Consider the following 12,817-nt stretch of genomic DNA (forward strand, 5'->3'; position numbering starts at 1 on the left):
TTGTCTTCAAATTGCAGTTTGTTACCGTTCTGTGTGGCACAATTCAAATAGTCCCCAGTTTGTCCAGCAGGTAAGTCATGTGACCATCTCTTTGTTTGAAATAGCAACTTGTTAGAGGGTCTTTGGGAGACTCTGAAGTCCAGACACTCGGTGGGATGGGTGGGGGGGAGCAGTGGTGGTGATGGAGTGCTAGCTCTTCTTGTGGATCATCACTGTTGCCCAGACCAATTTTGTTAATTGAATCAGTGAGCACTTTCATTGTCTCTCTATTCAACTGTCTCTCAGATGCAAATGTACAACCATGTTTTCAGCCGCTCAGTTCTGTTTTTCCACCAAAGCTACTAAGTATCATCACCTCATTCCATGACAATATGAAAGGCACAATTCAGCATAGCGGCGCCTCATCAGACCCCTTTCCTATCCTGAGTGGCGTGAAACAGGGCTGTGTTCTCGCACCTACGCTGTTTGGGATCATCTTCTCCCTGCTGCTCTCACATGCGTTCAAGACTTCAGAAGAAGGAATTTTCCTCCACACAAGATCAGGTGGCAGGTTGTTCAACCTTGCCCATCTGAGAGCGAAGACCAAAGTACGGAAAGTCCTCATCAGGGAACTCCTCTTTGCTGACGATGCTGCATTAACACCTCACACTGAAGAGTGTCTGCAGAGACTCATCGACAGGATTGCGGCTTCCTGCAACGAATTTGGCCTAAGCATCAGCCTCAAGAAAACGAACATCATGGGACAGGACGTCAGAAATGCTCCATCCATCAATATCGGCGACCACGCTCTGGAAGTGGTTCAAGAGTTCACCTACCTAGGCTCAACTATCACCAGTAACCTGTCTCTCGATGCAAAAATCAACAGGCACATGGGAAAGGCTTCCACTGCTATGTCCAAACAGGCCAAGAGAGTGTGGGAAAATGGCACACTGACACGGAACACAAAAGTCCGAGTGTATCAGGCCTGTGTCCTCAGTACCTTGCTCTAGGGCAGCGAGGCCTGGACAACGTATGTCAGCCAAGAGTGACGTCTCAATTCATTCCATCTTCGCTGCCTCCGGAGAATCCTTGGCATCAGGTGGCAGGACCGTATCTCCAACACAGAAGTCCTCGAGGCAGCCAACATCCCCAGCAAATACACCCTACTGAGCCAGCGGCACTTGAGAATGGCTTGGCCATGTGAGCCACATGGAAGATGGCAGGATCCCCAAGGACACGTTGTACAGCGAGCTCGTCACTGGTATCAGACCCACCGGCTGTCCTTGTCTCCGCTTTAAAGACGTCTGCAAATATGACATGAAGTCCTGTGACATTGATCACAAGTCGTGGGAGTCAGTTGCCAGTGATCGCCAGAGCTGGCGGGCAGCCATAAAGGCAGGGTCAAAGTGTGGCAAGTTGAAGAGACTTAGCAGTTGGCAGAGGAAAAAAGACAGAAGCGCAAGGGGAGAGCCAACTGTGTAACAGCCCTGACAGCCAATTTTATCTGCAGCACCTGTGGAAAAGTCTGTCACTCGAGAATTGGCCTTTATAGCCACTCCTGGCGCTGCTTCACAAACCACTGACCACCTCCAGGCGCTTATCCATTGTCCCGCGAGACAAGGAGGCCAAAGAAAGAAGTTTTTTTTAAAAAAAACAAGTTCTCTGCAATGTCCAGTTTAAAAAAAAAAAAAATTTCAGTCGTGTCCTGTATGACGAAATTAATATGTTTCCATTTGGCAGGTGTGATTTCCATCTTAATTGTTTTATATTTTTTCAGTGTACAATTGAAACTCTTCCCCCCCGCCCCCCCCCCCCACTCCCCCAAACATTCCTTCCCTTTAACCTGTGACTCCTACTGCCTAGAAGAACAAAGGCAGCAGGCACATGAGAACATCACTATCTGGAAGTTCTCCTCCAAGTGGCACGCCATCCTGACTTGGAACTATATCACCATTCCTTCATTGTCACTGGGTCAAAATTCTGGAACTCCCTACCTAACAGCAGTATGGGTGTACCTACACCACACGGACTGCAGCATTTTAAGAAGGCATCTCAACACCACCTTCTCAAAGGCAATTCGGGCTGAGCAATAAATGACGACCTTGCCAGTGACACCCACATCCCATGAGAAAAGTTTTTAAGTTACATAAATACGAATAAATCTACAAAGCAAGGTTGCAGTCATGACATGAGATACATATCTTTAAACTAAGCTTTCCTTTGAAATCCTGTTTCAAGGCTACAATTCCCTTAGTCTGCACAAAGATAACTGCCAAAGATCTCATATATCAAAATGATTCTAAAATCCAGGTGCAATTTGCATGCGGAAATATTTACAGAAATACTTGTGATTTTTGCATATACTGTGCACCATTCTATATTGGACCCCAAATACACAATATATGTTCTATGTGGGAAAAACTACAAATATGTTTGCAGGAAGGCTTCCTTGGTGATTGTAAAGAAATATTGTCTTAGTTATATCAATAATATGTCAGTGTTTTAATACTTTGTTCTCCTGTTTCAGCGGTGGAAATCCTTTTACTACAGTAAAGCTCCGACCAACAGTAACAAATGACAGATCGGCACCAGTTATTTAGTGCACAAGTTATAAATGTGACCCTTGTATCAGTCGTGAAATGGAAACCAACAGATGCCATTCTAAATTAACGTTATATAAGCAATCATGCCTTCTGCACAAACTGCTGTCTCTACAGTTTATTATCCAATTAATATCAGTTATTTATGCTATTGTCCAAATTAATCACTGCAGAAACGCTCTTATATAGATGATGGTGGGACAGAAGATCCTACTGGTGAAAGGGTCCAGCGTTGCCATCGTATCTTGTTGCTAATGTTTAAGGGATAGGGGAAAACTTCTGTCTAAACGAGTTCACTGTTTGAAAATGCTGTTGCCTTCCAAAATCCTGATGCATCAGACATTATGTACCAGCTTGTGCACTGTAGTTTAAGCAGAAATGTATTCAGTTTTATGTTTAATATTTAGCCAAAAAAAGATTTTGGGGGGAAAAACACTAAAATGCATTGCTTGTTGTTTCATTGGATGTGGAGGACTCCAGAGGTTGCTTGTTATAAGGATGCCGGCTATGACTGATGGTGATCTTGCAGCAACAAGCCTCAAGCTCGTTGGTATGTGCTTTTGAAATTAGTGATAGGCTAGGATTTATTTTGTTTTGACATCAGCAATGGAAGCCATAGACATGGATGTCAACCAGCTGTAGCCATTCAGTTCTTCTCTCAGGGATGGATGTGTTTAATTTTTGAAAAAAACTTTCTTTCCTATTTTGTGCTTCCTCCATAAACCTAACTGGAGCCATTTTAAAGTTGATGTGGGCTTCAACAACTCATTTTCATTCTCAAAATCTAAAATTTTGCCCCTCTCATTTAAATTTAAGCAATTATGAATATACAGAAACAAAATAAAAACAGAAAATGTTGGCAGGTCCATCAGCATCTGTAAAGAGACGAAGAAGGGTGTTAATCTTTTGAGTGTGGATCATTGTTTTGACTGAGATTAATAGGTGGAATATAGAACCCCAGTCAAAACTGACAATGGTCCCCATCACAGCCGAAACATTAACCCATCTTTTTTTCTTTTACAGATGCTGATGGGTCAACTGTGTATTTCCAACATTTTCTGTTCTATTTCTGATTTGTAACCTTTTCTATCTCTGCTGTAAGTACATGCACACCCTGCAGCAATAGCCCAACCAGGTTGAGTTTTCCCTAAAATCTAAATGCTTGATCAGATCCACACTTGGTGCATTTTAAATGTATCAGTCAAAGCTTTATTGATCTGAAGAAAAATCAGCATACTTAAAGGGTTAGTACTGTACATTTTTTATTTATAAGTGCCATTGAGATGATCTTTTAAAGTAATGTTTGTGCCTGCATGTGTGTTTTGTGTTTTTAATTCACACACCTGCAGCATTTCCCAATGGTAGTCAGATAAAATTTATGTAACAAACTACAAGATTCCTATAAGGAAGTCTGACCATTGCTTGTAACCAAAAGTGAAGAAACAGCACCCCAACCCATTGCAGCACTTCAGAGATTAAGCAATTACTGTGAATTAGTGTATTAAATTACATTCCTTGTACCTTTGCTGCAGTCTATACATTCAGTTTGCAAGTATGGAGGTTATATGGACCTCTGCATGGAACAGAAATATTGGTAGTCGATGTTTGTTCTACCGTCAGAATTTTGAAGGTATTTGCCAGTTCTATTTCTGTTACTCATTGGCGTGTTTTGCCTTAGGTTACAGTAGATATGTTACCTAAAATGTAACAGTTTGCTACTGGTGCCAATACATCCATCATCCTTCGAGGTGCACAGAAAATAGGGCCAAGAAAATCACCATCAAAACTATGTTTTACAGCCAAAATGCAACTACTGTCAAATATGGAGCAATTGAACTAGAATGTATTTTCTATTGATCTCAAAGTGTGACTTCAGCAAATGGCTTGCAATGGATGGGAAATGCACAAGTGGAAAGGTGAGATGTGTATCTGTAAGTTCAAAGTCTTAAGATGCACAATGAACTTTGCAAGGTAAATAAAATAGGGAATGCTATTTTCCCCATTTTAGTTAATCAGTAAAGAAAGAAAAACTGCATCCATCTGGTTCTTAAAGGACTTTTGAAATTTTCACCTCCTTTTCCCTACCTAGGCATCTATTCCAAGTGGTGATTATTGTGTGGCAAATCAGTCTTAAATTTGTCTTTCATCAGTTTGAACCTATGCCTTTTTCTCTTCATGTTAAACATTACCTTGCAGTACTTTTTCAGATTTACCACCGTTGTACTCTTTTTAATATGGTTCATAATTCTGTAATACTTCCTCTCCGTTAGATTCTTGTAGGTCTGGCATCCCAGTTGTTCTAGTCTTCCCTCGTAGCTCATTGCATTGATGTTGGAAATGAGCCTTATATAGCTACTCTCTGCACTCTCCAGCCACCTGGAGTTTGAATGCATCCTTTGGGCCTTTAGGACCATACTCGAAATGAGCTCTGATTAAAGCACAGTCAGTTCCAGTCCAGCCTCCTCTGACTTATACTCAGCTGACCTATTAACCAAATCAGTATTTTGTTTGTTTCATAGATTGTTGCTCCACTGTGACTGAATGTCAAGTGCAACGGTCCCTGTCACCTTTACATGTACCTAATTCTACTTGAAGTATCTGACCCAAAGGTTAAACTCAGATCCAGGAATGAGATTTAACTGCATTTTGAGTTGACATTTGGATGGGCAGATTGCAGTTGATGCTTTCAGCAAGTTTACTGTCACCACTTTGCATTCCTTTTCCCCTAGATTTGTGGCAGGCCACACCACTGCTGTCTTTACTTTCTGTTTCCATGACAAACCCAGGTATTATTCTTTGACTGCCAACAGGAGCAGAATGAACCTGCCATATCCATCTGTGAACTTGTCTCAAAAAGCCATAGAGTATCATTCCTGTTTCATGTCTCTCTTCTGCCTTTGTAGAATAAAGTGAAATGTAGCACAACACCCAGTGAGCTAGAATGATGCAGGTCAATAACCAAAGTTTTTGCTTAATACTCAAAATGTGATCAGAATGAAGCTTATTTTCTAAATCCTTTGCTGTATATACTAAAGAGACGATGCTGGAATTCAGGTTTATCCCTTCAGTGAGGAGCTTATGAGGGGGAAGTAAATAATCTCTCCATAACAGGAACAGCAATAATAGTTACCCACCTCTTTTTCCAGCAAAATATGTATATAATGCAGAGTTGTCATGCTACTACTATTACATAGCAAGGATCTCAATTAAGCAATATGGTTTAATGTTGAACAATAATCTTGGGTGTTGCCTCTTAATCAACTACCAACACCCTTGACAGGGCTGTAAATACCAGTACTTGACCTGGTATTACACAGCTAAAAGTACTCTTTATAAATGTTGTCTTCCCAAACATTATAATTGTACTGCTGGATGTTTCACAGTTCAAGTGGACACAGTTATCAAAACCTTACTCATCTGATATATTTTCTTTACATCCTAGTGACAACATTGTAGTGTTAGTGAAATGGCATTAGAAACCTAGAAATATTTTAAATACTCAGCAGGAATTTATTGAAGCTGTTTAGGCAGTTAGAGCTAATTCTGGTTGGACGTGGAGCTGAAGAAAACTTCCAAGTTCTGCGACTAAAGTTTTTTTTTAACATCAAAATTGAGCTCTGGGCTTTGCAAAATACAAATGGTGTGATTGCTACTATTAAAATTTATGCAAGTATTTACAATTCCAAGCACAACATTTAGCTGATGCATATATTCCTCAATTTTTCGAGTGATATTCAGTCAGGCCTCTAAAATGTTTCTGGTAGCTGTGTGTTGAAGGGTTTTATTTTTTGGGTCCCTCGGAGCCTGGTATTTGTGAAGCTATCAGCAGAATTACTGAGTTTCTTGGTGTGTGGCACTGAAAAGCAGCTGTGTACCCAGTGTCAATCTGGGGTTAATTTATATAATATACATATACTTTTAACATGACATGTAAAGCTCCTGAGTTTTCTATACTTCACAGGAATCCCAGAGTGGTATTTTCACTAGGGTTTGGGATTTACCAACACCATCTAAAATGGATTAACAGGTCATTCATCTCATTGCTGTTTGCAGGACTTTACAGGGTACAAATTAGCTGCTTAGTCTGCCTACAAAATTCACTTCAGAAGTAATTAATTGGCTGTAAAACACTTTTGGACATCCTAAGCACATCAAAGATACTAAATGAATGCAAGTTCTTTCTCATTTTCAGCAGGGTAAGCAATAGAGTGGTTGAGATATAGCAATCCAACCATCACAAGAAAGAGAAAGAAAACTGATTCAGCCATTCACATGTATATTTCCTCTTGCCTGGTCACCAAATATTAAGCAGGGGTCAGTGTAAAGTCTGCAATTGAATTATCCCTTTGTTCCTAACGGCTATTTAGGACTGGGGGAACAGATGAGATGCACTGGTCCAACATGGACCTTGACTTTGTGTTTATTGAAGACAATTGAGGCTAGAATGCAAATTCTGGCCTGCTACCTGGGAGTCCACTTGTTTTGTAATGTATGTAACTACTGCAGTAACAGTCAGGACAAACCGGTGTTGGAAGCTAAAGCAATTTACGAGGACTACTGTAACAGATTTTTAGTAGACCATTATAAACTCTCCTAGTCTTGCTTTGAATGGCTCCAGGTACAACTGTTCATGGTAGTTCAGTGAAAACGCTGGTAATCTCCGTGAAAAGCATCTACTTCTGTTTTACAAACTCGATGTCGTGGTAGATTTTCACTTGCAGAAAGCTGCCTTAAAACTAGACAGGCGACATGCAGATTACACATGCATACTCAATAGGTTTAATAGTTGAAGTTTTACAAGTTCATGATGAATGTCAGTAATAGGGGAGGGGAGCTCATGTGGGCTACTTCTTAAATTCTTCTAGGTTTTGAGGTGGCATGAAAACTAATTCTAGCTCTAATTATGCAAAAAAATGTTTATTTGGATAGATTATATGGGTCAAGGGTAAATCTAGGAAAAGTGACCTCTCATTTCAGACCCAATTTTTTTTTTTCATTGCCTGCAAGCTCCATGCTTAAAACTAACTGCTGAATATATAATGCTGTATAAATATTCTTGCACCTAAACCTGCAAAATGAATTTTCTTTGATAACTGCTTAATTAGTTGCACAGATGTTCAGTGAGCTCACAAACTATTTTTAAAATGTTGGAGCAACCTTAAATTGCACCTGTTTTATACATTTATGAATATTTGTGTATTTTTGCATTGTTGTCAATACATATTAAATCTGATCTGAAGTCTTGAAGGAAAGTGTACAATATAGGTGTATTTATGGCCAGAAGTCTTTTGTAACACCACCAGCCAGACTACTTGAAGGATACCAGAGAAATCCAGGGTCTGAAGTATTAAAGGAAGTAATTTCTCAATACTGTTAGTTGCTTACTGCCACTTGATGTTTGCATTTTCCAAATATATATCTAATTTTCTGAACTGACTGCTACCTCTGAGGCAATAGGGATAAAACAGAAGCTTAGAATGATGTTTTTTGACAAAAAGCAGGTAAAAAGAAATGATGGCGGGGGACATTTTAAGTAACTCGCCAGACAGGAAACATAGGGGCTAGGGTGGAGTGATGGTTTAACACCCTGCCCAATATTAGATTAAAATTGACCCCATTATAGAAAGCCATTGCAATCTCATACAGAAATTGGATTTTTTTTAAATTGTATTTTTGATGTTTGGTGATATACTGATGTAAAACCAAAAGAAAATTGTGACAAAGTGCAAGCTGCTTTCACTGTCGGACATATCTCCATGACTGCCATTGACGAAGCTCTGTGGTTAGCTGATTAGCATCTCGAGTAAAGCTTGAAGATGCACATTTTTCTCCCTTCCTCCGATGATGGCATTGTCCATTCCAGGTGGTGATCCATCGATCAATCTTGCTTTTAGGAGACTGTATTTATGCATGAAAGCCTGAAGACATTTCCACCTACCCAACTTGACTTCCATCATGGTCAGGAAAAGAAAATCTCAAGCTCTATTGATTTGATCTGAAATCTTATATTTTCTCATTGTGAAGCACTCATCAATGGTGGTTATAAATATAAGGTTATTGCCTAATTTGTATAGGCTGAAGTGGCCCAAGAATGTACTGTAAATGTGGCCAAGGTCTTAAAGTGCAATAATCAAAACTTATTTTATGGAACTATCATTTTAAATGTATATTTCTGTATTAAAGTGCTTTCAGGAAAAGTCAATTGTTCCTATTACTGGTTTAAAACTTTCTCCCCAAGCTTCCATTTAGAGAAGTGATGTTTATAATTTAACCCTATTCTGGTGTACACTTTTAAAACTTAAGCTGATAACAAAAAAAAGTGGCTAAATGTTTTTAATAACCATAAAGTCCAACTTTTACTTAAGGGGTTTTTGTTCTGTGTGCTGATATTAATCTGAAGAAATTAATTCTTCTTTGGTTGGTAGTGGCTGCTCTGAGCCCAGCACAAAAAAATGAAGCTGGCTTCATACAGGCCCACCATTGTGCCTCAACCCAACCTGCTGCAGTACTCTCAAAGGGAACTCATTTTTGGTCCACTAACTGTCCTTGTTTCTTAGAGAGGCAACTCAATGAATGAAGTGACTGAACTCCAACATGTTCAGGTTAGACATAATTCACATCAGTGTGGGGGTAATTGGCTTTTTGTAGCATGCAAGTTCCATTCCAAATTCTTGCTCCCAGTGTTATAAATTGTGAAGTTTATGTTTTAGCCAAAGTGTAAAGTGGGAGTCAATTATATTTAAAGCATTTAATTACAAACGTCTGTCTTAAGATAAGGTTAGCACCCTATAGAATTGAGTAATAAATATTCCCCAATTTACAGTATCTAAGGCATTACTGGGATTGCTGTACAGCAGTAGACATTACTCGACAGCCCCTTGTACTTATTCCTAAATTGTATGAATCGAGCTCTGCTTTCTCCATCAAAAACACACGCTCTGAGGCTTGTGTGATGGCCCAGTAAGTTTAAAAACTTGTACTTGCATATTGTCTTTAACAGTTAGAATGGTCCAAGGCACTTCATAGGAGTGTTAAAAGTCATCAAGCCACGTAAGCTTTCGGGAGAATTCCAGACCTAGGTAACAAAGCACAGCTGCCACTGGTGGAGGAAGCAATGGAATTTGGGGATGCATAAGAGGACAGAATTGGAGGAATGCATATGAACCACAGACCTGGAATATCTGTTTAGTCTTCGGTATTGTCCACTCGATCCCACTCCCTGGCACCTGAGGTTGAACCAGATGGTTTGCAACCTTGGTGTAATTTTTGATTCAGCGATGAGTTTCCACCTACTTAATCACTAAAACCACCTCTATTACCTGCCTCAGCTCATCTGTGCCTGTTACCTCTAGACTTGACTCTTTCAACACTCCAGGCCAGCCTACCACATTCTACCCTCTAAACTGGAGGTCATCCCAAACGCAGCTGTCATGTCTTCAGTCACACCAAGTCTTGTTCACCCACCAACCCTGGGCTCACTGACTTACAATGTCCCCTGGTTAAGCAACACCTCAATTCCCTTCATGGCCTTGGCCCTCCCACTCAATCTCCTCCAGCCTCAATCCTCCAAGATATCTGCACTCATCGACCTCAGGCCTCAAGTATACCTGATTTCATTTGCTCCACACTGGCAGCCTTGCCTCAAGTTGCCAGAGTCCTAAACTCTTAATTTCCTCTCATTCCTCCTTAAAACCTAACTTTGACCAAACATTTGCTCAGCTGCCCTAATATTGCCTTATGGGAGTGTCAAGTTTGCTTTGTAATACTCCTGTGATGTGCCTTGGAATGTTTTATAACATAAAAGGCACTTTATGAATACAAGTTTTGGGATTTGTAATGAGTTGGTCCTGCTCAACATCACCGTGGGAGGATTAGGATTACCTAATGTTACCTCATTACTGGAAATAACAGGTTAGAAGATTGGACCCCCACCACTGGTACCTCACATTGAAATCCCGTTCATAAATAGGCTGAACTGCAGCCTAATGAGGTGCCTTTGTGATCCTTTGCAATGCAAATTGTTGAAGATCTGACTATTCCATTAATCCTTTCCAAAGGAGAAATTTTACAGCAAACTGCCCAGACACACAAATTTCATTGCCAAACAAATTTTGGAGGTGGTCTTACTGAAATAAAATCACAGAACAAGACCCAAACACACTCCTTTCATACCCCATAGAACTCCAAGTTTAGAAAACCTCTGCATAGTTTCTTGCTGTCCCCAAAGGCACGTCAAACTAAGTACACCCATGTGATTTACAAGGCAGAGTGCAAGATTAGCCATCACTTGCTGCTGGTCTGACATTTCCCTGATTTGTACAGCTTAGAAACCATCCATGTTCCACACAGCATTTGATTACTTCGAGTATTCATCATCCTCAATCCATTCTTTATAGGATAATCATCCAGTTCTATTTTAAACATTGAGCCAGTATTAAATGATTTAGTTGGGAGTCTATTCTGAACTCCTTGGGGTATACATGCTTCTAATCTCAAACTTATTTGGGCCTCCTTAATACAGCCCAAATTAAAGAAATCAATTTGCATTAAATTTGATTCCTCAACACTAGCAAAATCAGACTCCAGGATCTGGTCATGCTCGAGGGATGGAAGCAGAACTCAACCTTCTGTTTTGATACATTTCTACAGAAGGAAATTCATATTGAAACAGCTGGAACATTGAGAAAAGTCATTGCAACCAGTCCTGGGAAAGTGAACATGTAGATTTTAGCACTGATTTCCCAGAGTATACAGTCTAGCCCACCAGCTCTGCCAATTGGAAACCAATGGAAAGTGTGCCTATGGAATACCAGTGACACAGGACCTCAAATTTCTGCCTTTTTTTTTAAACTTCCAATTTTCTCTGCCCTTCTAAAAATGCTGACTCATCTCTACAGTTCCAGCTGCTCTCTGCTGCTTTGTTCAAATGGCCATTCATCCTGCTTAAGCAGAGACAGTGTGCTGGTACATCAACTAGAGTGCATTACAACCAAACCCAAACTTATCTGCCATGCTCCCTCCCTCATTATATGCATATTTTCCAGTTATGGGCACTGGCTAGAAATGAGCAGAAGGTCTAGTCAATAAAAGCAAAATACTGCGGATGCTGGAAATCTGAAACAAAAACAAGAAATGCTGGAATCACTCAGCAGGTCTGGCAGCATCTGTGGAAAGAGAAGCAGAGTCAACGTTTCGGGTCAGTGACCCTTCTTCGGAACTGACAAATATTAGAAAAGTCACAGATTATAAACAAGTGAGGTGGGGGTGGGGCAAGGGATAACAAAGGAGAAGGTGCAGATTGGACCAGGCCACATTGCTGACCAAAAGGTCACGGAGCAAAGGCAAACAATATGTTAATGGTGTGTTGAAAAACAAAGCATTAGTACAGATTAGGTGTGAATACACTGAATATTGAACAGCAGCAAGTGCAAACCTGAAGAAAAACCACCTGAAAAAAAGTGGGTAAGCAAACTGAACAAACTATGAAATGAAATAAATGCAAAAAAAAGATTGTAAAAAAAAGAAAAAATAACTAAAAATGAAAGTAAAATGGGGGGCTGTCATGCTCTGAAATTATTGAACTCAATGTTCAGTCCGGCAGGCTGTAGTGTGCCTAATCGGTAGATGAGATGCTGTTCCTCGAGCTTGCGTTGATGTTCACTGGAACACTGCAGCAATCCCAGGACAGAGATGAGAGCAGGGGGGAGTGTTGAAATGGCAAGCAACCGGAAGCTCAGGGTCCTGCTTGCGGACTGAGCGGAGATGTTCCGCAAAGCGGTCACCCAGTCTGCGCTTGGTCTCCCCAATGTAGAGGAGACCACACTGAGCAGCGAATACAGTATACTACATTGAAAGAAGTACAAGTAAATCGCTGCTTCACCTGAAAGGAGTGTTTGGGGCCTGGGATAGTGAGGAGAGAGGAGGTAAATGGGCAGGTATTACACCTCCTGCGATTGCAGGGGAAGGTGCCCTGGGACGGGGACGAGGTGGTGGGGGTAATGGAGGAGTGGACCAGGGTGTCGCAGAGGGAACGATCCCTTCGGAATGCTGACAGGGGAAGGGAGGGGAAGATGCGACTGGTAGTGGCATCACGCTGGAGGTGGCGAAAATGGCGGAGGATGATCCTTTGGATATGGAGGCTGGTGGGATGAAAAGTGAGGACAAGGGGAACCCTGTCACGGTTCTGGGAGGGAGGGGAAGGGGTGAGGGTAGAGGTGCGGGGAATGGGTCGGACAGGG

At 40.9% G+C, this 12,817-nt stretch overlaps 1 protein-coding gene across 1 annotated transcript in view; it reads left to right on the plus strand.

The window, feature by feature from the left end:
• The window catches only part of LOC137383525 (BAR/IMD domain-containing adapter protein 2-like 1), a 148,306-nt gene extending 139,195 nt beyond the window's left edge, over positions 1–9,111 (plus strand). Inside the window, exon 14 of the mRNA XM_068056570.1 lies at positions 2,507–9,111. Within this exon, the coding sequence (XP_067912671.1) occupies positions 2,507–2,579 (73 nt within the window). The 3' untranslated portion in view covers positions 2,580–9,111. The remainder of the gene's footprint in view (positions 1–2,506) is intronic.
• Positions 9,112–12,817: the final 3,706 nt, after the last annotated feature.

This window comes from Heterodontus francisci, chromosome 24, assembly GCF_036365525.1.
Source record: "Heterodontus francisci isolate sHetFra1 chromosome 24, sHetFra1.hap1, whole genome shotgun sequence".
Classification (NCBI taxonomy): Eukaryota; Metazoa; Chordata; class Chondrichthyes; order Heterodontiformes; family Heterodontidae; genus Heterodontus; species Heterodontus francisci.